Raw genomic sequence first — 25961 nt, forward strand, 5'->3', positions numbered from 1 at the left:
GTTTTAATGTGTCAATAGATAATTAGGTATATCTCCTTTCCAATAATATTTGCTTTCAATTTCCAAAATTGACCTATTTTCGTGTCTCGGTCACCCCAATGAGGGCCCCAAAGTTTACACTCGATTGTTGTCGTCGTTTCCAATGGGAGGCGGACCTACAAACCACGTGATGAAAGGTGGGATTTTAACACAGGTAAATTGATCGGGTGTGTAAACTGTACGTCACGATTTTATACCGGAGAAATTGAAACGACTTCCTCGGACGATAAATCGAACAGTGAAGATGGGAGAGGAAAATGAAGATAAAAAGTATGGTAAGTACAAACTTGACATAGAAACAACTGAAGTTGTGAATCGTCGTTGGTAATTTGCGATACATGTATACTCTGCGTGCAATGCAGTATGTACACAAGGCATACTCATAGGACCTATATCATCGTGTTTCCAATTTTTTATCGCCCGAGACATGTGTAGTTAATCCGCCTGCTTTGTATTTAACTTATTTACATATGTGATGAATCCATTAAATGTTGATGAAACTGACATGGGGTCAACAGGTGCTCTGAAGACATATACCAAATGAACGGTAAAACTCATTTCAGTTCCGGTAACGTTATACATACATGTCTATTTATAGACGTTACAGTTGTTTGACTATGACAGTTTTAGAAATTTCTATCACGATATTAATATTTACAGTGTGTTACAAAATGACTCTGTGACACTTTACTTCCACTGAACCTGTCCTCTATGATTTCTGTATATTGTCATGATTTCTATGTTTTTGGGAGAATGTTTAACGATACAGGCTGAAAATTTCCTTATGCATCCAATATAAATATTAAGATTGGGTGGTTGTAAGTGGGATGAAGGGGGAGGTCAAGGGTGGGGTTGGGCAGTGTGTACTCATATCACATGAGGTAGTAGATACATTTCCCATTGTTTTAATTTTGTTAATTTCTGTTTTATTAACAAATACAATGTTCATGTACAACTATAAAAGTTTAAATACTGCAGTACATACACATGTGTATAGCTACATGTGTTATCATTTATATTATGTAGTGAGATATGTTATCACACAAAAAGTCTTTTTTTGTCTCAGACTGGAAAATATGTAAATGATATATTTCAGTAATAGGAACAGAATTGGGAACTATATGACACATGTACTCTAATGAAAAGGTTTTCAAAATTGTAGATGATAAGCACCATATCATATTAATTTTATCGATTTCAGGTGAAGCTAAAAAACATGATCCAAAATTTAAAGGACCAATCAAAAATAGGTGAGTGTATACATGTATCAGCAGGGTTGTATCTATGGACATTTGGTTTCCATACTGTAAAACAGTTTTCTTAAATGAAGAAAGAATTTAATGTCTTGGCTAATTATCATGATTAAACACTTTCTGAAAGATGAAAAACTTTCAATGTAATTTTTGAAGAGTTCAATTTCTTGAACTTATTTAATGTACTGTAGGATTTGATATCTAAATTCCTGTGGTATAAAAAATGTGCTCACTATGTGCATTACCTTACAATGATTGTTTATGTCCTTGTCGTAGCAAATAAGGCTGTATTCAGGTACCAAGTCATGAATTAGTTATAACAGGTGGCTACACTACTCAGCAGGTAACTGATAACTGATGTCCCTACATATACAATACAATGAAATATTGGGCTAATATCAGTTGGTCATATTAAAAACCTTCTTAACTCAAAATGCTCCACTCTCATCTTTATGTTGAACGCTGTTCAAGCAAGGGAATATGGATTCTGCCCACTGGCAGAGACCATTAAACCAATGTCAGAAAGAGTGATGCTTGTTACTCTTTGTTTGACATTCAGATTTAGGGTTATCCCAATGTAAGTAAAGGCGGATTGTGTTACATTTACTGTGTACGAGTTACAACACTTCCATGTAATGTTACTATATAAAAGTGCACATTAAGAAAATGCATTTTCAATCATACATGAACTCATCGCAAGTTTTAGTAGCTGTTTCGATGACCAATATCCCCTAACAAGCTAACTTGTAGATTATGACATTCTTGAGCAGAGCTAAGAAACATGGTTGTAAGGCCAAGGTCACCAGGTCAGAGGTAAATGTTAATGGAGAACGACATTAGTTTTTCTTAAACAGTATTATATCAATGGTTGTCTAATGATATCTGAAGCAAAGTTGTGGTTAAAAGTAGTGGTTAAGTCTGTGAATGTCCTTTGATACAAATTATACATATGTTTGGTTGGTGATGTTTCTGTCACCAACAAAGCATAGTAAAATGATAAGAATAAAAACAATGAAAATGACTTATCTGATGATATCACCACACAATCACACTCTCCTGTCTAACATACAAGACTATCTGATGATATCACCACACAATCACACTCTCCTGTCTAACATACAAGACTATGTGATGATATCACCACACAATCACACTCTCCTGTCTAACATACCAACATGAAAATCTTAATAACATTATTGTGTTAGATGGCAGAGTAAACATTTGTAACGACTTAAACAACTAAATGCATGTAGTACTGGGGAGATTATAAAGATTTGAGTTAGATCCTTGTGAAAATAAGTTGTTTTTTGTGTTACAACTAGATACATGTAGTACTGGGGAAGATAAAACAGATTTGAGTTAGATCCTTGTGACGATACGTTGTTTCTGTGTTACAACTAGATACAAACAAGTGATTTGCTAGCACTGAGTGCTGCAGAGTTTGCTTTAGGAAATGACCTTGACCCATATTTAAGGTCACAATGGTCAGATTTATTGAATTGCTCTAAGGCTTGAAATAGGGCCCATACTGTACCCCTATGTTATCATAGTTAGCAGTTTTCTGTGAAAGACATACCAATTGTAGTGAAATCATATTTACTCTAAAAGAATAGCTCACAACATATAGTTACCTGTTTAATGTTCAAAGTAAGTTATGAAATGTGTTTGCAGAAAACATAAAATACACAGTGAAACATTATTATTTTGTTATGTATACATATAACTCAAACCTATGTACTGACCTAACATTAGTGAAACACATTGGATTATAGAAATAAATGATGTCATTATTTTTTTCAGGTCATGCACAGACATAATCTGCTGTATTTTGTTCTTAGTCTGTATCGTGGTAATGGTTGCCTGTTCAGCTATTGGTAAGTTTTGCCTTGGTAACAGGAAGTTTTTCCTGAAATTATAGGACATTTTAATGTTTCTATTTCAGAACTTGTCTAACATTTACCAGTAAACCTAAGTATTAACGTCCTTTGTCAGTATTGTTGTAGATGTCTAAAGGACTGGTACGACTGATCAATGCACACACATCTGACACTTATATATACAATACACAAATTAACTTACATATACATTTTCTGGATTCCATTCTTTGTGAAGTATTTTTAGGTCAGATCACATATCAGTTTTGACTATAGGGAATGTATCTTCAAGGTCATTTAATTTCATTTGTAGCAAGAGGTTCAAGGTCAAATCAAGCTGTATTGCAATCTTTGTTTGCAGGTATATGACCAATATTAAGTCTGTTTAGCATGTCTTGTCAGAATTTTCTACAGATACTTAATATTTTAAGTTGATACATAACTTATTTCATCCATTACAATACAACACAAGAGATTTAGGTATATTAATTGTGTTTTATTCACCTGATAATATGAATTTCTACCAAACAATTGTGGCTTCATCCACACTGTTCATGACTACTAATGTCTATAGGAACTTTCTGTGAAATATTGAGGCTGATTCAGGAAGACTGTTATGATGTGGTTATACAACACTTGGTTGGTGGTGAAACGATATGGCAGGCTATAAAATTACAATATTTATCACTGGAATAAAAACGTTACATTTACTAAGTGAATCAGATTGAGCGATCACAGATTATACAGTAAATATGCAAACATTGCCTCTCCACAGAATCTGGGCGTGGATCCATTTATAATCACAGTTTACATAATGATTCGGCTTCCTGGTACAAAGATTATAGGTCTGCTATTAAGTGAGAGATGTGATATATGGCATGCACAGTCACCCATATATTACTATAGATCAGAACTTGCTGAAGTTGCAGACCTCAGTTTTCATCCCTCAAAGCCAGAATTAAATAAAGGTTATATAGATGCAAAACATGAATATTGATATTCTTTGTTCATATATATATATACATGTATTTCTTCTTTACCAAAGATATGATAAAAAAGTGGGTTTAATTGTAAATATTGATTACTGCTAGGTAAGGATAGCTCAGTAGAATCGGTCAATGACACCAATGTCCCATGGAATATTTAGAGCAAACAGAAAAGTTTTATATGTGATGGTGAACCTCGATCCATGATGAATGTAAATATGAGAGAATTTGAATATGGACTTAGATATTGGTTCCTGATTCAGAAATCCAATGCTCAGACATCCCCAGTAATCTAAATGATGTCTTACTCTCTATTCAACATATGATACAGCATAACAGCGCTATCATGCAGACTCTTTTTAATGGATTTGATTATCAGGTAAAATGTCTTTCAACAACTTTCATTTTTTCTTCCTTGTGTTATAAATAGCTTGTAATGTTAACACACCAGCTGAGGGCAGCCAGTTATTTTATCTATAATGATGTCTCTGTTTGCCTAAGAACAAATCCTGTCCTTTAGTATGTTTGTTCTGTAATGTTAAAGCAAACATTTGAAACACCTAGAATTGGACCTGTGACTTGTCAAACCACTAGTGTCATCTCCTCTAGCAAAATACTTGTTTCTGATGATTTGGTGGGTCGTGCGCTAGTGATGTAATGTAGAACTCTTTCACATACTCAGTATTAATCATATGGCTTCAGGTAATACACAAGATGACTTACTATTGGTCATGGGCAAATGTACAAACATGATGTAATGTCAGGTCTGTATAATGTTAATGGAAATCGAACCTTAGTTCTGGACATGAAAGGTAAATCAGCCTCTGTCACAGAAATTAAAATTAATTGTCACAAAGTTGTCACAAAGTTGTAACTGAGTTGTAACAAAGTTGTCACAAAGTTGTCACAAAGTTGTAACTAAGTTGTAACTAAGTTGTAACAAAGTTGTAACAAAGTTGTAACTAAGTTGTAACAAAGTTGTCACAAAGTTGTCACAAAGTTGTCACAAAGTTGTGACAAAGTTGTAACAAAGTTGTCACAAAGTTGTAACAAAGTTGTCACAAAGTTGTAACTAAGTTGTAACTAAGTTGTAACAAAGTTGTACTTTACGAATGCATCAGGGAATATTGGTTGATGTTTTATTTACTTGTTGTGTAAAACATGCTTGGAAGTCACTTTTATTGACTGAACTGATAATATCTATTGATTCTCAGCCTCATCAACATTCTGACGTTTCCAGGAGTATGTAAACAATGATCACAGCTATATATGTATACCTATATGTTACACGTAAGGTAAAGCATTACATCAATGTATATCCATTGTACTGTATATCCTAATATATTTAGAATATAAAACTGATCTGATCATTTTCCTACATATTCAGATATTAGAGTAAATTTTATAAAATGCTGAAATGTAATATACCAGGACTTAAATAGGTATAATGCAGAATTTATTATTTAATCATTGAAGATGAGATAGAATATAAATAGCTGGTTTATATAATGTGACATTTAAAAACATAGAAATATTGATAGTGAAAACTCTAACACTAATTTGTTCACTGTATCTTGACATATTATGAATAAATTTAGTTGAACTGTGTACCATTACTATCCTCGAAGCTTGGTATATGTGATAAAGTTGAAGTCAGTATTTGACACAATATAAAATGACATTGACATGGGATATATTACACACACCAGATGTCTTATACAATGCCAGAAGTCCAACCCATGAAAACACGGACATGTGCAATACATATGTTTCAACCGTAGAGAATAGCTCAACACCTCAACTGAATAAACATAAATTGTTGATAAATTTTTGATGATGTTTGGTTTTTTCCTGTTGTCCTGTTGTTGTTGTAAACATGACTGATTTAAGAAGTGACATATGGGTAAATTATACTCCAGTCAGCTGTCACATTACCATATATCGACGGATACTGACCCATCTATTGACAACCGTGACTACAGAAGTAGTATGGTTACTGCTAACTATTTTAAATGTATTTAAACCTTATTCGACCTTATAAATTGTATGGGTATAATACTGAACGGTTCAGTAAGCCATAGTGACGCCTGTATTTAGCTTTACCTACAGACTACGAATCCCTTTGAATGGAATGTGGGGTTAACACACACAGTTCATCAGTGTTTTATCTTGCTTTGTATTTCAGTTTCTTTACGACCATCACTAGCTGACTTGTAAAATTCTATATCTGTGACACACATACTTATGAAAACTGAATGAAAGCTTGACGTAGAGTGTATATACCATTAACAGTCGTATTTACACATAAATAACCACTGGTATATTATCTAAGCTGCCAACTTCTGTGTTACACTTCCTGCTTGATAGATTTTCCTGGTTTTGATGACATTTAGATTATTGTAGCAAGTGTAGTATTTCATTATTTTTTTCAGACTCAATAATTACTGTGTTTGTTGTTCATGTAAATGGTTCATGTACCTCAATCTCTGAAACCAACACGTACATGGTTCATGTATCCAACACATGTACATGGTTCATGTACCTCAATCTCTGAAACCAACACGTACATGGTTCATGTACCTCAATCTCTGAAACCAACACGTACATGGTTCATGTACCTCAATCTCTGAAACCAACACGTACATGGTTCATGTACCTCAATCTCTGAAACCAACACGTACATGGTTCATGTACCTCAATCTCTGAAACCAACACGTACATGGTTCATGTACCTCAATTTCTGAAACCAATTTTACTTGACACACTTCTCTTTTAGATACTGCCAAATGTATAGTAATTACTGTACATTGTAAAATTATTAAAAATCTTGCACTACCACAGAAATGATGTTTACATTTTATTTCTCATTGTTTTGATCTCTACACTGAACTGATGCTTTAACAAGAAAATTGTTCCAGAAGAGCACATTGTTATCATGGAATCATCAGTGAACATTCAAAACACACCCCTAATACCTCTGGATAAGGGATCCCAGACAACATGTATGACCATAGGGTCAATACGTCTCTACTTATTCAAAGGCAGGGGGTGGGCTTATTACAGGACGGTGAAATAGATAAGTTAGTTTTCTTACTGAAAAATCAGTATATACATCAGATTGGACTTATTAATTACTAGTGACATTAATAGGATTAACACATACTGGGTATATGATTGGAACACTGGTGAAGGTGGGAACTCAACAATATATCAATTAAAAATGATAATATACATGTAAACAAAAACACATCTAATTACAATATTGTTTATGTGTATCATTGTTTAAACAATTTATGTGTTTACTTATTTTCTGCTTTGATAGCCTGTTTCTGTTTTTGTTCAAATCAAATTCAATAATCTCTTGTACCAGGAAATTTCTGAATAGAAAGATGATCTAATTACAGATCTGAAAATAGATATCACTGTTTTCAAGTTCAAGGTCTGATATTTGTATTGTAGAAGATGTTTATGAATATTAAGTCTGCATTTACAAAATTCGAACCAGGAAATTCCAATACGAGTAATACATTGATTAAAGCTTATATCATGGAGCTGGTTTATAATAAAATGTATATTTGTGCTGTGATCAGATGATGATGCACCTGTAATATATACAGCTTACTTATCACTTACTTTCCTTGTGGCGTACAAAAAACAGTTTGCTAAGAGTTAAACAACTCTCCTGTTTAGTTGTTTAAAAGAATTCAACACAATTTGTTGAGAAATATTTCTTTATATGATATGATCCCCTGAAATAAAGCTGCTTTTGTAAAACAATATTTAATTTTTAAAATTTCATTTAATATGATGATTTACTCCAGAACCATAAAACACTACAGTTAAGTTGTCAATAATCTTAAGTGTCTGCCGTATCAGATTCATTTCACATGTACAGAATTGTTTAATCAAACACATTAAAAAATGGATTTTGCAGTGAGACAGTTGATAGATACCATCACCTACATATGTATATTAAACAGCACTGACTGCATGTCGCATATTGGTCAGGAAAATCAACCTTTTCCTTCTGCAAATTACATATATATAGGTTGATACAAAGAGTAAAAGATTATAAACTATTGAGACTCTGGGAGGAATCTGCCATATTTCAAGCATACAAATGTATAAGAGGTTGACCTAGTTGGAGTACATGTATGTGTTAATTCAGTGGTTGTGTCTTTGCTCACATTCTGTAACTCAAGTCAGAACAAAAACTCAAGGTGACTAATCATCTGACAACCCGTTTTCAACAGCTTCTGACTGGGTCAGGTAATACAGTACGGGAAGTCAGTCTACATGTGTGTAATAATTAGTGCACATTTGTATATGGTGAAAAATAATGATTGAAAATATGTTAATCTCAAGTAAAATCTAGGTACAAAATATATGGCCTTTGACCTTTTTACACTTAATAAGTTAAAAAAACATTAGAAGCTGTCACTTAGTTCATAATGAGTGGATAATACTTGTTAATGGTTTAATATATATCCCTTTTCCTGTTGATGGAATGATACGTCACAAAAAACTTTAAAAAGAAAAGCATTGTTATGCTGCCACCATTTGTCCCATGAAACCTTGTTCTACTGCCACCATTTGTCCCATGAAACCTTGTTACACTGCCACCATTTGTCTCATGAAACCTTGTTATACGGCTGTTTGTCCCATGAAACCTTGTTATACTGCCACCATTTGTTCCATGAAACCTTGTTACACTGCCACCATTTGTCTCATGAAACCTTGTTATACTGCCACCATTTGTCTCATGAAACCTTTTTATACTGCCACCATTTGTCCCATGAAACCTTGTTATACTGCCACCATTTGTCCCATGAAACCTTGTTATACTGCCACCATTTTTCCCATGAAACCTTGTTATACTGCCACCATTTGCCCTATGAAACCTTGTTATACTGCCACCATTTGTCCTATAAAACCTTGTTACACTGCCACCATTTGTCTAGTAAAACCTTGTTATACTGCCACCATTTGTCTCATGAAACCTTGTTTGAACATGTATCAATAAGATCCATATACCTCCACTATTTGTCATTCATTAGCAGTAATTATAACATGTATGCTGCCCCCATGTAATGTCTAATCACTAAAACAATCTGTTACAAAGTGTATTTTTTGTTATACTCCCACCATTTGTCCAATAAAACTGTCTGCCACCACTGGTCAAGTAAAAACTGTTCATACTGTCATCGTTTGTCCAATAAAACCTTGTGATAATTTGACATTTTATATTGGAAAATAACAGCTTGTGATATAGGTAGAAGACGTTAAAAGTTTGTATTTTGTGTTTCAGGTTATGCTAGAGGAAACCCTGCAAAGCTTGTATTCCCCACAGATTCTGGAGGCAATATCTGTGGTTATGATAAAAGGTATGGAACTGTAGCAGTGTCATGGTTGATGTTTATAGTTAACTGAATGGGACAGTTAATAAATGACACATCATTATAAATCGTATATCTCATTGAGGTATTTTGACTGTTATACCATGAAAATATGAAAACATTACTGTAGCTTTTTACTTACTTGGCTTAGATATTTAACTGTGATGTATGTTACTTTGAAAACTTCATGTTTTGTAGGGTTAGATTTTTTTGTTGGTATTAATGGTACATTTTAGTCCACAAAGTCACATGTCCAAAATTGATAAATCCTGTCAATATGATTAATTATTGCAGATGTACTTTGTGAGTATGATTAACAAGATCAAGTGACAATGAAAAGTATTTTCCCCCCTAAATCACGAAATTTGAGCCCCTTACAAATATGTATTACAGTTTACACTTACCAATTAAAGATGACACAATCTGTTACATTTTCCAGTGTGGTGTCGAAGCCAAACCTTATGTATTTTGACTTACTACAGTGTTCCAAAGTCCAGTCCATTTTTTTAGGATGCCCTACTCCTCAAGTAAGTGCTTGTTCTTGTGTAAGCTATATCCTTAATAACTCAATTAACATTAAGATAAAACACTTTATATTTGTTGTGTTAGATAAAAATGAGAATGTTGTCTAATAATATACTGTTGTGTTTGTGTATATGTAAATGCGTGATGCTGCAAATGTTTTGTTTGTGTGGGTGTGTGACACTAAAATAAGTTGTTTTTTTGTAGGTGTGTGAGACACTAAAATAAGTTGTTTTTTTGTAGGTGTGTGAGACACTAAAATAAGTTGGGTTTTTTTTTGTATGTTTGTGAGACACTAAAATAAGTTGTTTTCATGTAGGTGTGTGAAACACTAAAATAAGTTGTTTTTGTGTAGGTATGAGAAACTGAAATATGTTGTTTTTGTGAATGTGTGTGAGACACTAAAATAAGTTGTTTTCGTGTAGGTGTGTTAAACACTAAAACAAGTTGTTTTTGTGTAGGTGTGAGACACTAAAATATGTTGTTTTTGTGTAGGTATGAGAAAATGAAATATGTTGTTTTTGTGTAGGTGTGTGACATTAAAATAAGTTGTTTTTGTGTGGTTGTATGAGACACTAAAATATGTTGTTTTTGTGTAGGTGTATGAGACACTAATATAAGTTGTTTTTGTGTAGGTGTGAGACACTAAAATAAGTTGTTTTTGTATAGGTGTGTTAGATACTATATATATGCTTTATTTGTACAGGTGTGTGAGACACTATGAATATGCTTTTAACGTATAAGGGAGACAATATGAATATGCTTTTAACATATAAGGGAGACACTATGAATATGCATTAAATGTATAAGGGAGACACTATGAATATACTTTAAATGTATAAGGGAGACACTATGAATATGCTTTAAATGTATAAAGGAGACACTATGAATATGCTTTAAATGTATAAGGGAGACACTATGAATATGCTTTAAATGTATAAAGGAGACACTATGAATATGCTTTAAATGTATAAAGGAGACACTATGAATATGCTTTAAATGTATAAGGGAGACACTCTGAATATGCTTTAAATGTATAAGGGAGACACTATGAATATGCTTTAAATGTATAAAGGAGACACTATGATTATGCTTTAAATGTATAAGGGAGACACTATGAATATGCTTTAAATGTATAAGGGAGACACTATGAATATGCTTTAAATGTATAAGGGAGACACTATGAATATGCTTTAAATGTATAAGGGAGACACTATGAATATGCTTTAAATGTATAAGGGAGACACTATGAATATGCTTTAAATGTATAAAGGAGACACTATGAATATGCTTTAAATGTATAAAGGAGACACTATGAATATGTTTTAAATGTATAAGGGAGACACTATGAATATGCTTTAAATGTATAAAGGAGACACTATGAATATGCTTTAAATGTATAAAGGAGACACTATGAATATGTTTTAAATGTATAAGGGAGACACTATGAATATGCTTTAAATGTATAAGGGAGACACTATGAATATGCTTTAAATGTATAAGGGAGACACTATGAATATGCTTTAAATGTATAAGGGAGACACTATGAATATGCTTTAAATGTATAAAGGAGACACTATGAATATGCTTTAAATGTATAAAGGAGACACTATGAATATATTTTATTTGTTTAGGTGTGTGTGGAGGCGTGTACAACAGATAAAGGAGACACTATGAATATATTTTATTTGTTTAGGTGTGTGTGGAGGCGTGTACAACAGATTATTATGTTTACCTAGAATCTATAGCCATTGAGACAGCAGGTGGAGGACAGGACAATACAGAACGGAATAAACTGCTCTGTAAATATGGTGTAGACCCTACGGCAGGAACAGTAAGTTTAACTGCTGAAAAGTTTAAAAACCTGTCTAACCAAAAAATTCTGAAATTTCTTTATTTGCAATAAAAAACTAATACATCCCTATCACTTGAAAAAGATAAATTTACAATGTCTGTTGGAGACATAAAGGGATTGAAATGTTTTCTCTCTTTTTTTTTTCAATGGAAAAAATTCAAATTACTTGTCCTTTTTTAGGTTAGACACCTTGCTGTCAGTACATCAAACTCTGTAATTATATTAGTTTTCATCTGTTATATCTCATTCAATGATAGAAAATGATGTCTTAATTTTAGCTCAAATGGATGATTATATAATCTGAAGGTTACCAACCATCAACATGCTCCTTGGATATAAATTTCAAGGACAGGTAGTCCACGCGACTTCATTGTGTAAGAAATGCTAAAATTATAGATTGACTATGGAATTTTGTGTTGGTTTTTACAGAAGAGTATCCAGCAGCTTATATCAGATGAAGACTGTGCAGCCTACTACCTTCCCAACACTGCAAGTGGGTACATCATGTATTGTGTATTTTACAATCATGTTCTACCTCCCAGGTGAATATTAGTCACTTAACCCCTGTCTGACATAAACAGGAAATATACATCTGTGGTTTGTGGGTTCCTGAGATTTCAACTGCAGCCATGTCAAAGATGGCAATTGCTTGAATATTTTTTAAAGTTTTCCAATATGGCAGCAATTATCGTGTGGTTTTCTCCCGTTTTTCAGTTGTCGGTCGTTGTGTTCCGTCCATTTTCTTGACTATTTTTGACAAGTCCCAGGAGCTGGTCACATCTGGAAACTTCAAAATCACTACAGCTGGAGGAACACCAGTGACGGGAAACCTCATAGAAACTGCCAGCGAGTCAGTATTTACACAATGTTGTTTACTAGCCAGTCTTCTACATTCAACAGTTAAACATTAACATTTGTAAAATCAAAGTTCTGAGAGTCGGCTAAATATAGGAGTGTACTGAATAGTTTGGGCTTTTTGTCAGTTCTATTTTATATTTGATCATCTCTTTACATTGAGATCATGTTTTTTTTTCTTTGAATATTATTTTTAACTATATAAGGTCCACAAAATGAATTTGAAATTTAAATACTGAAATATTCTGGCATATTTTATGGTGTGAGTAGGTTTTTTTATGGCCAATATCAGGTTGAACAGATGATATCAGGTGAGCTGATGACATTGCATTTGCCAAAAAGCTTGTGTGATATCAATCTCAAATGAAATTTGGAATTGATTCCAGTTTGTGATGCTCTAAAGATGTCAGAAAAATTAAAAAAGAGTCAGAATAAACTTTCCATTAGCCATAAAGTGTTGTATAATTAACTATTTGTTGCAGGTATCTTGCCACATTTTTGTCTGCTACCCAAGTTGTGGAGCTTGTGTTTAAGGATATTGTGACAGCCTGGTACCTCATGCTTATGTGAGTATATAACATAATAATATGCCTACAGGCTAACTTATTATCAGCCTGGTACCTGATGCTTATGTGTGTGTACCTACAACCCTATTTACTGTTAGCCTGGTACCTCGTGCCTATGTGTGTACCTACAACCCTATTTACTGTTAGTCTGGTACCTCATGCCTATGTGAATGTATACCTACAACCCTATTTACTGTTAGCCTGGTACCTCATGCCTATGTGTGTACCTACAACCTTATTTACTTAAGCCTGGTACCTCATGCTTGTGTGAATATGTACCTACAACCTTCTTTACTTTAGCCTGGTACCTCATGTTTGTGTGAATATGTACCTACAACCTTATTTACTGTTAGCCTGGTACCTCATGCCTGTGTGAGTGTGTACCTACAACCCTATATACTGTTAGCCCGGTACCTCATGCCTATGTGAGTGTGTAACTACAACCCTATTTACTGTTAGCCTGGTACCTCATGCCTATGTGAGTGTGTATCTACAACCCTATATACTGTTAGCCTGGTACTTCATGCCTATGTGAGTGTGGACCTACAACCCTATTTACTGTTAGCCTGGTACCTCATGCCTATGTGAGTGTGTACCTACAACCCTATTTACTGTTAGCCTAGTACCTCATGCCTATATGTGTACCTACAACCTTATTTACTGTTAGCCTGGTACCTCATGCCTATGTGTGTGTGTACCTACAACCCTATTTACTGTTAGCCTGGTACCTCATGCCTATGTGTGTATCTACAACCTTATTTACTGTGAGCCTGGTACCTCATGCCTATGTGATTATCTACAACCCTATTTACTGTTAGCCTGGTACCTCATGCCTATATGAGTGTGTACCTACAACCCTATTTACTGTTAGCCTGGTACCTCATGCCTATGTGAGTGTGTATCTACAACCCTATATACTGTTAGCCTGGTACCTCATGCCTATGTGAGTGTGTATCTACCACCCTATTTACTGTTAGCCTGGTACCTCATGCCTATGTGAGTGTGTATCTACAACCCTATTTACTGTTAGCCTGGTACCTCATGCCTATGTGAGTGTGTATCTACAACCCTATATACTGTTAGCCTGGTACCTCATGCCTATGTGAGTGTGTATCTACCACCCTATTTACTGTTAGCCTGGTACCTCATGCCTATGTGAGTGTGTACCTACAACCCTATTTACTGTGAGCCTGGTACCTCATGCCTATGTGAGTGTGTACCTACAACCCTATTTACTGTGAGCTTGGTACCTTATGCCTATGTGAGTTTGTACCTACAACCTTATTTACTGTGAGCCTGGTACCTTATGCCTATGTGACTATTTACACTTACAACATAAGTTACTGTTAGACAGGAATCTCGTACTTGTTTGGGTATATTCACACCTACAACTCTACTTACTGTCTATTAATTATGTGATAGTGACTGTTGTATGGTAACAATGTAAAAGTTGGACCATAACTTGTCATTATCAATACATTTTACCTTAAATTTTTCAGGGTGTAATATATATATATATAGATATATAACAAAGATTTATTTTCTCTATATATCACAATAAATTTTTTTTTATATGGAATGTATATATGTTTTTTCATCATTGCACTGTTGGCTTTTATTCATTTATTTTTTCATCCCATTTTAAAATTTCTTTGATGGCAGCTTCTGTGCGATAGCCGTAGTGGTCTGTTTCATCTGGATTGTCCTTCTTCGATGGTTTGCTGGCATCCTCGTCTGGGTCAGCATCGTTGTCGTTCTGGCCCTCCTTGGCTTTGGTGTGTATTATAATATACACATTATATATCTCAGAACAGAGAAACCTTATGTTTCTGTTTAAATGATTATTGATATGTTTCAGCTTAGAAGACTGCATTGAAGTAACAAAACAATGAAAGTTTGTACAATATTCTAGAGTGTATTACAATATAGGATGTGGTAGTTACTGACCACAAAGTAAGAGAAATGAAGAGGGGTGGGAGTCTGACTCAGTATTATGTATTACATTTTATGTCCTACTGTTATACTGGTCCTAATATTATATCATCACTCTATAATATGTTGATTAGGAATGAGATCTTTAACAAATTTGCGTCCAATCTGGTTTTAATGCAGTATTGGTGTAACCCTATAATTGGTGTAACCCTTTAATTGGTGTAACACTAAAATTAATGTTACCCTATAATTGATGTAACACTATAATTAATGTAATCTTTTAACTGATGTAACAACATAATTAGTTTAACACTATAATTGGTGTAACCCTTCAACTGATGTAACCCTATGATTGTCGTAATATGTTAACTGATGTAACCCTATAATTGTTGTAACACTATAATTAATGTAATCTTTTAATTGATGTAACAACATAATTAGTTTAACACTATAATTGGTGTAATCCTTAAACTGATGTAACCCTATAATGGTGTAACCCTATAATTGATGTAATCTGTTAAATGACTTAACCCTCTAATTGGTGTAACACTATAATATTAGTGATGTCTTTGCATTAGGTGAAGTCCTTTATCAGATGTAACCCTATATATTTAATGCAACCCCATATTTGGTGTATATTTGATGCCCTAATTTTAGTGTATCCCTATATAAGTATGTGGTATAAACCTATATATTTAACATATCCCTATATTTTGGGTAACTCTATAGATATGTGGCATATATACATATATTTGTTGTAACCCTATATATATTTAGCATATTCCTAAATTTGTTGTAACCCTATATATATTTGGCAAATCCCTATATTTGTTGTAACCCTATATATGTTTGGCAAATCCCTATATTTGTGGTAACCCTATATATATTTGGCCAATCCCTATATTTGTTGTAACCCTATATACATTTAGAAAATCCCTATATTTCTTGCAACTCTATATATATTTGATATATCCCTATATTTGGTGTAGCCATACTTGTATATTTGGTGTAAACCAAAATATGTGGTGTAACCATATTATTTGGTCTCATTTAGATATTTTTGGTGAAGCCTATATTTGGTGTAACCCATATTTGGTGAAGCTCTTTGTTTGATGAATGCGTATTTTGGTAAAACTTTGTATTTAGTGAAAACTTTAGTGTAACCATATATCTTATTAAACCCTATATCTGGTGAATCCCTACATTTGTTGTGACCCAATATTTGGTAAAGTGCAATATTTGATAAGGACCATTATTTGGTGAAGTTCTATGTTTAGTGTAATCATATATTTGGTACAGCCCAATATTTAGTAAAGAGGGTAGCCCTATAATTGATAAAGTCCTATTTTTGGTAAAACCAGATATATTTGTTGTAACTGTATATCTGTTACCACCTTACATTTGGTAAAGCCCAATATATGGTTTTAACTGTGAATTACCACAATATGTTTGATGTATTTCTGTATTTGGTGAGACACTCTGTTTGGTGCTATATTTAGACATTTTGTTGTAGGCTGTTATTACAGCTATTCCCAGTACTATGAGCTAAAGAACCAGAATGTTACAGCAGAGTTTGGGGTGTCGGAACTCTTCACCCTCAATTTTAGTTACTACCTCCGTCTGCGGGAGACCTGGCTGGCATTTGGTAAGTTTAATGGTTATGAAATGCATCTATGTACTGTTGCCATAACCCTATCAGTGAACCCTACTTATTGGTGACTTGTTCGCATATTTTAACAGGAGAAAATCAGGAAATCAACACATAATTAATGTAATGGTGGATTCTAAGCTTATTTTTAAATTCTTTTTAAATGAAATATTTTGAAATGCAAATTAAATCAGATTTTGAATTCCAGGAAATATTTCATTTAACATTTATATCTTACAGGTTGTACAACAGCAACGATTCTCCTTATTTTTCTCCTCATCCTCATTTTTTTGGTATCAAGAATATGTATCGCCATTGAGCTGATCAAAGAAGGCAGTAGGTAAGTAGCGTTAGGTATGTTTATAACACTCAGATCAAGAAATTAATCATCTTAATGGGTTTTTTTCATTATTGATATACATCATTATTGTAGTATTATTTCAATTTTTTTTATAAAATCTGAGAGGGACCTTTCATACCATTATGAATGACATAAGTATTAAATATAATTGGGACAGGATGCATCATATATTTATTCCTAATATCCATTAGTCAACCCTAATCTCCATGTATTATTTGGTCAATAGCCATATGTTCACCAGAATATAGCAGAATACATTCCAATCTTTTATACATTCAATCTATTCAAAATGTAATCCTCCTTCAGGAACATTTTATTTTGATGAAATATGTTTGAGTAACTACATTTTTTTTTACCTATTTCAGGGCAATAAGTAACATGGTCTTCACACTCTTGTGGCCCATCATCCCATTTATTATACAGCTGGCTGTTGTTGCCTACATGGGAGCCAGTGCTATGTATCCTTGACAACAAAATGTCATCTGATTTGAATTTTGTGTGTGATTTTTCATAAGTTTAAATTTACCTGAAATATAATTGTATTTTTTGCCAATAATGTCACATGACCAGGTTTGTTCTGTTAGCCAATAATGTAAGCACCGACGTATAATAACTTAATCACTTTGACTTCTATGTTGATGGATCAGGTGATCTATTCAGATCATGTGACTTCTGTGTTGATGGATCAGGTGATTTGATCCAATCATGTGACTTCTGTGTTGATGGAAAATCTCTTTAAAATCTGTAAATGTACATCTGAACCATAGGTATAGCAGTCTCACAAATGTTGTCAATCTCAGGATGAATTGGTTCAGAATTATCTTCTGATATGGACTGATACATTACACATAGATATTATAAGAATTTATAACACAAAGAAACTTGTCCTTGACCTCAAAAGCTACATAGCATCTATTGGTGGACCAGAGTATTACTCCAACGGTACAGATGTCGCTAACAGCATCAATTCTGTCTTGGACCGAGTGCCTTGTACTCCTGATGTAAGTTTTACCATCTCTACTGCCTGATTTTTCCTTTATCCTTTCTGCCATGTGTCTCCTGTATCTCTCTACTCCTTCCTTGTCTTCTGTCTCTCACTACATGTCTCTGTGATACTATTACCAAATCTGCCAATTAATTGTTATATTCTGTCTTGTCCTTTCTAATTATAACTGACAATGGTTTTGATTTTTGTATAGAACACTACTGTGGGGTCCTTCTGTGACTTTGTCCGGTACGGAGGTACAGACTATATCATCGCTATGGAGGTTTTCATGTTGTTTATGTTCTTCTGGTTGATGAACTTTGTCGTTGCCCTTGGACAAATGACCTTGGCTGGAGCATTTGCCTCTTACTACTGGGCATTTGAGAAACCAAAAGATATCCCAGCATTCCCATTGATGTCGGGATTTTACCGATCCATCAGGTTTGTGATTAAGTGTCGGGATATACATGTCACTGTAATTTCTGAATAAACAGACACTATAATAGTATCAATATAAAAACATGTAGTGTTGTAAATATTTCAGATTTTCTTTATGTTAATGTGTGTATATTGTGTTAGAGCACAAAGAATTAGAGAGAAGAAATATCTCAGTAATATTGAAAATATACCAATATTTTAGGTATCACCTTGGAACACTGGCATTCGGTTCTCTCATCATAGCCATAATACAGATGATCAGAGTGGCGCTGGAATACTTAGACAGTAAATTAAAGGGCGCTGAAAACAAAGTGGCAAAATTCATGGTCAAGTAAGTAATCCTGGTGATAAAGTTTACAAATTAATGATATTTAAGTCAAAATGTTTAAATTTGATGGTGAAAAGTAAGATTTAATGTTTTTAACTGTCTATTGTAGTAATGTGAATTTACTCTATAATTTCCAAACAGTTTTTGAGTGATTGTTTACATTATCTTCGTATTTAAGTACATGATGTAGACATGAAGAATTACCTGTGTTATTTTGTAGTAATTTAACACTCATAATCAATGCTTTATTTCCAGGTGCTTGAAATGCTTTTTTGCTTGTTTAGAAAAATTGATCAAATTCCTAAACAGGAATGCTTATATCATGGTAAGTACCCAATACCTGATGTGTTTTATCATGTCTATGATAAGTACCCAGTAGCTGATGTGTTGTACCTTGTCTATAATAACTTACCATTGTATTTATCTGACAATCGGTAAATCTTGATGCCTGTTGATAAGCCCACCTTTCCGTAATTAAAGTAATTAGCTTATTGCAATGAAAAACTGAGATATTACATATGTTCAATGCTGATAAGAGATGGTTAGGATTGTATCCCATAATATTTATATGATGACTTTCCAGATCATGTCATGAGGTGATAGAATTAGCTATTTTTTAATTTTATCTGATTTGTATAGTGTCAATATATTTTTTTATTTCCTTATATCTACAAATAACAGAGAATTTGTAAATGTTTAATTTTATCTGATTTGTATAGTGTCAATATATTTTTTTGTTTCCTTATATCTACAAGTTACAGAAAATTTGCTGTTTTTCACTTTATCTGATTGTATTGTGTTTATAGAGATAATCGTATTTCCTCCTTTATCCAAATTACAGACAGCAGTTTATGGAAAAAATTTCTGCACAGCTGCAAAAGATGCGTTTTTCTTAATCATGAGAAATGTTGTGAGGTATGTTTCCCTTAACACTCACCCTAGTAGCATAGCTGGTTATATCTTGACATAAGAATTAAGTAATCTTGTTACTAATTTTTGAAGACAATCTGGAAAAAGTTTTGGAGATGATATTCTGTGCATTTGTTAAAATGTTTGTATAATGTAAAAAAGTCTTACTTAACTTTATAAGATTGTGAATAATACGAACAATCCCTGTAATGTAATTTATTGATCTGTTACTAGTTATGATAATTGTAGTGAATATTTATGATATTGTAAGCAAATTTCACCGTTATCATACATCGTAATTAATGTAAATGGCTCTTCTATTAACCTTTGACCTTGATACAATTTGACCTTGACCTTTGTTGACAGAGCGGTGGTGTTAGACAAGGTCACAGATTATGTACTGTTCCTCAGTAAATTCATGGTCACTGCTGGAGTAGGTAAGTTATACACATGGGCGTGTGTTGGTGTGTTCTGGTGAGAAAGCAGGAACTTTTTTATATAACATAAAGGGATCATCACGTGATCAGGACAATTCACAAAACAATTTGCATGCTTTTTATGTAGGTATAGATTACATGATATACACATCTAGTACAAAGTATATGAATCCAGGAAAAATGGTCATTGTTTAATTCATAGAAAAGTAGAAGAGTGGTATGATCCCTAACTAACAGGAATTTACCTGATGTATCTCTCATTACGGAGATGATGTAGAAAATTATAGTTACAGGTTTAGAGTTTATTTCACCCCGTGAAAAAGATTTAAGGCTCAACATTAAATACGTTCAACACAGGTATATGTCTTCGTTGTAAAGTTAAGACCTTACAAGCTTTGTTTGTACACTTTAATGATTAATTGTTGTAAATGATATAACTGTTTTACAGGTGTGGGAGCCTATTTCTGGTTTCAAGGAAAAGTGAGCCTTTTCACACAGTTTATTCCTGTTCTCAACTACTACCTAACACCTGTTATTGTAAGTATCAGTTTGGGAACTGTACTACATTTAATTTGATGGTGTCACAGCCAGAGTACTAACTTCGGATGGCATTTTATAATGTAATCATGATAGGCTGGATTCTAAAAACTGTTGTAATTATCACAATGTCTGTAATCACTATGTTAGTACAATATAATTGTTGCCATTATAATTATCTTAACTGTTGTAGTTACAGTTATCTCATTAAGTGTTGTAGTTACAGGTATCTCATTAAGTGTTGAAGTTACAGGTATGTCATTAAGTGTTGTAGTTACAGGTATGTCATTAAGTGTTGTAGTTACAGGTGTCACATTAAGTGTTGTAGTTACAGGTATGTCATTAAGTGTTGTAGTTACAGGTGTCTCAGTAAGTGTTGTACTTACAGGTATGTCATTAAATGTTGTAGTTACAGGTGTCTCATTAAGTGTTGTACTTACAGGTATGTCATTAAGTGTTGTAGTTACAGGTATCTCATTAAGTGTTGTACTTACAGGTATGTCATTAAATGTTGTAGTTACAGGTGTCTCATTAAGTGTTGTAGTTACAGGTATCTCAGTAAGTGTTGTAGTTACAGGTATCTCATTAAGTGTTGTAGTTACAGGTATCTATCTCATTAAGTGTTGTAGTTACAGATATTTCAGTAAGTGTTGTAGTTACAGGTATGTCATTAAATGTTGTAGTTACAGGTATCTCAATAAGTGTTGTAGTTACAGGTGTGTCATTAAGTATTGTAGTATTATAGTAGGTGATAGTAAGGCCCCAAACAAAAGTGTGATTTACAGCCATATAGTGAGTAAGGCCCTTGCTGATCCATCAGTGTTCTTGTTATCACAGTAAGTGTTGTAACTATAACTATCAGAATCAGTGTTGTAACTATAACTTTCACAATAAGTATAGCATTTGTAACTATAACTATCACAATCAGTGTTGTAACTCTAACTATCACAATCAGTGTTGTAACTATAACTATCACAATCAGTGTTGTAACTATAACTATCACAATCAGTGTTGTAACTATTACTATCACAATCAGTGTTGTAACTATAACTATCACAATCAGTGTTGTAACTATAACTATCACAATCAGTGTTGTAACTATAACTATCACAATCAGTGTTGTAACTATAACTATCACAATCAGTATAGCATTTGTAACTATAACTATCACAATCAGTGTTGTAACTATTACTATCACAATCAGTGTTGTAACTATAACTATCACAATCAGTGTTGTAACTATAACTATCACAATCAGTGTTGTAACTATAACTATCACAATCAGTGTTGTAACTATAACTATCACAATCAGTGTTGTAACTATAACTATCACAATAAGTACAGCATTTGTAACTATAACTATCACAATCAGTGTTGTAACTATTACTATCACAATCAGTGTTGTAACTATAACTATCACAATAAGTATAGCATTTGTAACTATAACTATCACAATCAGTGTTTTAACTATAACTATCACAATCAGTGTTGTAACTATAACTATCACAATAAGTATAGCATTTGTAACTATAACTATCACAATCAGTGTTGTAACTATTACTATCACAATCAGTGTTGTAACTATAACTATCACAATCAGTGTTGTAACTATAACTATCACAATCAGTGTTGTAACTATAACTATCACAATAAGTACAGCATTTGTAACTATAACTATCACAATCAGTGTTGTAACTATAACTATCACAATCAGTGTTGTAACTATAACTATCACAATAAGTATAGCATTTGTAACTATAACTATCACAATCAGTGTTGTAACTATAACTATCACAATCAGTGTTGTAACTATAACTATCACAATCAGTGTTGTAACTATAACTATCACAATCAGTGTTGTAACTATAACTATCACAATCAGTGTTGTAACTATAACTATCACAATCAGTGTTTTAACTATAACTATCACAATCAGTGTTGTAACTATAACTATCACAATCAGTGTTGTAACTATAACTATCACAATCAGTGTTGTAACTATAACTATCACAATCAGTGATAAAATAAGCACTGACAATAAGTGTGTACTTATTGACACTATCAATGTTACTCTCTTCCCACAGGTTGTTATCCTAGGCACCTACCTGATCACCTGCTGTTTCTTTAGTGTCTACACAATGGCTGTGGACACATTGTTCCTGTGTTTCTGTGAGTATATATTTAGTACCATCTCAATCTTTAGTCCATCTCATTATAATTGATGAATGTCTCTGATATAGGACCATCCATTTGTATCCATACCTGTTGAAGAATATGTAAATTCATGATTGAAGTTCATTTGTACACTTGTATATGTCAAACATACTTACTTGGATGAGGATTTTAGAAAGGCTTATCAATGGCCTGTTACAGAGGCTGGATCTGATGTTTATATTTCTCTGATAGATCCTGTGTTTTACTTTTCTTCCAATTCTGTAGTTAAGAAACATGGTTAAGATCTGTTTTGAAGTTATTCATTTAACAGATACAAACATGAGAGATCTATAGATTGAAAAACTTATAGATAGTATTTAGTTTTTGGCTTGTGTTGTCTGACAAACTTGTTTGGGTGAAATAAACCAGTGTAGTATGCATCTATATTAGTGTATGCTGTGTGTTATTTGTCATACACCTCAGTTCTTACTTTTAGGAAAGTTTTTTCAGTCAGTACTTCATGAAACTTGGTGGAAATCACAAATGAATGATGAGGATAGGAATATATACTTAGTAAGGGACTCAGCTCCTTGGGAATTTAGGGGTCAAAGTGTTGGACCGAAAGTGACCACTGAGTACACAACAAATTTATGAATTTTAAAGAGATGTCTATCAGATTTCAATGAATTTTTGTGTCTACTTTAAAGGCAGTACATGGGAATAGATAAGTTTTTGTTGTATCCTGATGACAGAAAAACAATAAAAAGGAAAAAGGAAATTGGCTCATTTAAAATGAAGTATCCCAAAAAGTAAGACTGCAGAATTTGACTGTGGCAAAAAATTGTTTCAGTATTAGAAGCTTCCATGACGGCCTGATAGGACATTTGTTTGCGCCATTTTATTTAATGAAAACCATTAATATGACTTTCTTAAATCATGTTTGACTTTCAGTGGAAGACTTAGAAATGCATGATGGGAGTCCCGAGAAGCCCTATTACATGAGTAAAGGATTAATGAAGATATTGAGGAAGAAAAACAAGAAAGAGAAGAAGGAAAATGAGACAGATGGAAATGAAGATAAAGCGAAGGAGGAAAAATAAGCCACATGGCATGTTTTACTTCAGTACTTAACTCATCATTTTGAATTAATAGTCAGATATTTCATTACTTAACTAGTAATAATAAAATAGTGTATCATTACTGAACAGTCCAGGTTACTGAATATTTTCATGAATATAAGAATATTTTTTGACACATTTCTTTTTTACACAAATTATGGTTTTGTATTTCATCCACAGAAATGGGAGGACAATTAGCTTATACATTGTATATTGTAAGCTATGAGGAGATAATATTGTCAGTCATGCTTGAGTGGATTTTTATTTGTAAATATCTTATCAATACATAACTTTGTTCAAATAAATGACCTTGAGCCACTTTAAGAATCAGAGAGGTCAGATGTATTTATACTTTCTGATGAATATCCAAGAAGACCTGATAGTGTCATGGTGAATACCATGCTGAAATTCAGCAGGTAAGAAAATGAATTGTCTTCACTGACTAACAAGGCTGAAGGGATCATCTTAAAAATGTCATGCTAAAATTCATTAGGTAAGATGATGAATTACCTTCACCTACTAACAAGGTTGAAGGGATCATCTTAAGATCTTTGAATTGATCTGAATAACCTCAAGACCCTCAGAGTCATATTTGGCTAGATGTTTTGAATTTTGACAAAAGTTATAAGTCAGCTTTGAAAGTAACAGTCCTCGGAAAAACATCTCTGCAGTGAGTCTTCCAAAGAAATAAAATGATAAGACAATATAGTTTCACATTTTTGACAGACATTTGTGTTCATAGAATTCAATAACATTGTTTTCATGATTGGATATCAAAATTCTGCTATTTTTAAGGCATTTTTGATTATTTTACCTGCTAAATCGTTAATCTACTTGATAATGATCATGGGTTATATCAACAGCTTCAGTCTTGCATTTAAATGGCTTGCTATTCATGGGCTACAAATTCTATGCTTTATAGTGATAAATGGTGGTGAGGTTTTAGTGTAGGAAAGACTTTGATGTTCTATTCCAAGGGCTTCAAATTCTTTGCTCCATATTGTTAAAGTTGTGATTCTTTTTTGTTTGAAATGTACACCAGTGGAAAGAATGAAAGGAGAAAATTGATGATTACAGATAGAAAATCAATTTATCACATGTTTCTGATATTCATTTATATAATCTATTCATATTTTCATGTTTGTCTCTAATGCAACAGCGTCACTCTGTATTAATTGTTATTTAACCACTTTCAAGATATACTGTTATATGTCCATAGCAATGTTGTCTCTTCACTGTGTGATGTCCTTTGAAATGCTACAAAGGAAAGATAGTTATTTGTTATGAAATATTTTAAGTTTTCTAACCTTAAAAGGACTTTTAGCAATAATTTGACCTTTTTTGTGACACTTCTAGTGTTTAACCACCTGTGCTAATCTGTACAGGCAAGAATCAGATACGTGTATAGGAAAAGTTATTAAAACAATGATTAATTCATCATCCTCAATAGGAATGAATGATCAGGAACCTTGATACTTAATCTTGATTGATATGAAATTTTAGAATCGCAAATAGCAATGAAGATATAAAGGAAACAAACATATAATTATATTTCCCTGATATTGTATTGTTGAATTTAGGTGTGAGTTTGCCAGATCTGATCCATGTTGGTCTGTATACCATCATTTTATGTTTCTCTGTATAAGATGATATTTTTATATTAAAAAAAATGTATTTATTTTAGTGCCATCACTAGTTTCTATTTGCTCAACATATATTAAAATGAAGAGAAGACTTTTCTGGCAATTCTTTACAGTATTTTAAGTCT

The 25961-nt window shown here is 33.1% G+C and overlaps 1 protein-coding gene across 1 annotated transcript; it reads left to right on the forward strand.

The window, feature by feature from the left end:
* Nucleotides 1-283: 283 nt before the first annotated feature.
* LOC132550110 (choline transporter-like protein 2) lies at nt 284-24175 on the forward strand. Its single transcript, XM_060214128.1, has 22 exons — nt 284-314; nt 1241-1289; nt 3093-3166; nt 9461-9536; nt 9988-10075; nt 11767-11904; nt 12355-12418; nt 12640-12775; nt 13263-13346; nt 15009-15121; nt 16792-16923; nt 17167-17266; nt 17653-17745; nt 18189-18288; nt 18487-18713; nt 18913-19041; nt 19294-19363; nt 19880-19953; nt 20314-20384; nt 20833-20921; nt 23006-23090; nt 24027-24175. The coding sequence occupies exons 1-22, from the start codon at nt 284-286 to the stop codon at nt 24173-24175; spliced, it is 2172 nt and encodes a 723-aa protein (XP_060070111.1).
* Nucleotides 24176-25961: the final 1786 nt, after the last annotated feature.

Source organism: Ylistrum balloti, unplaced genomic scaffold (assembly GCF_031769215.1).
Source record: "Ylistrum balloti isolate Yb309-2 unplaced genomic scaffold, AGI_CSIRO_Ybal_v1 Utg370104, whole genome shotgun sequence".
NCBI classification, from domain to species: domain Eukaryota; kingdom Metazoa; phylum Mollusca; class Bivalvia; order Pectinida; family Pectinidae; genus Ylistrum; species Ylistrum balloti.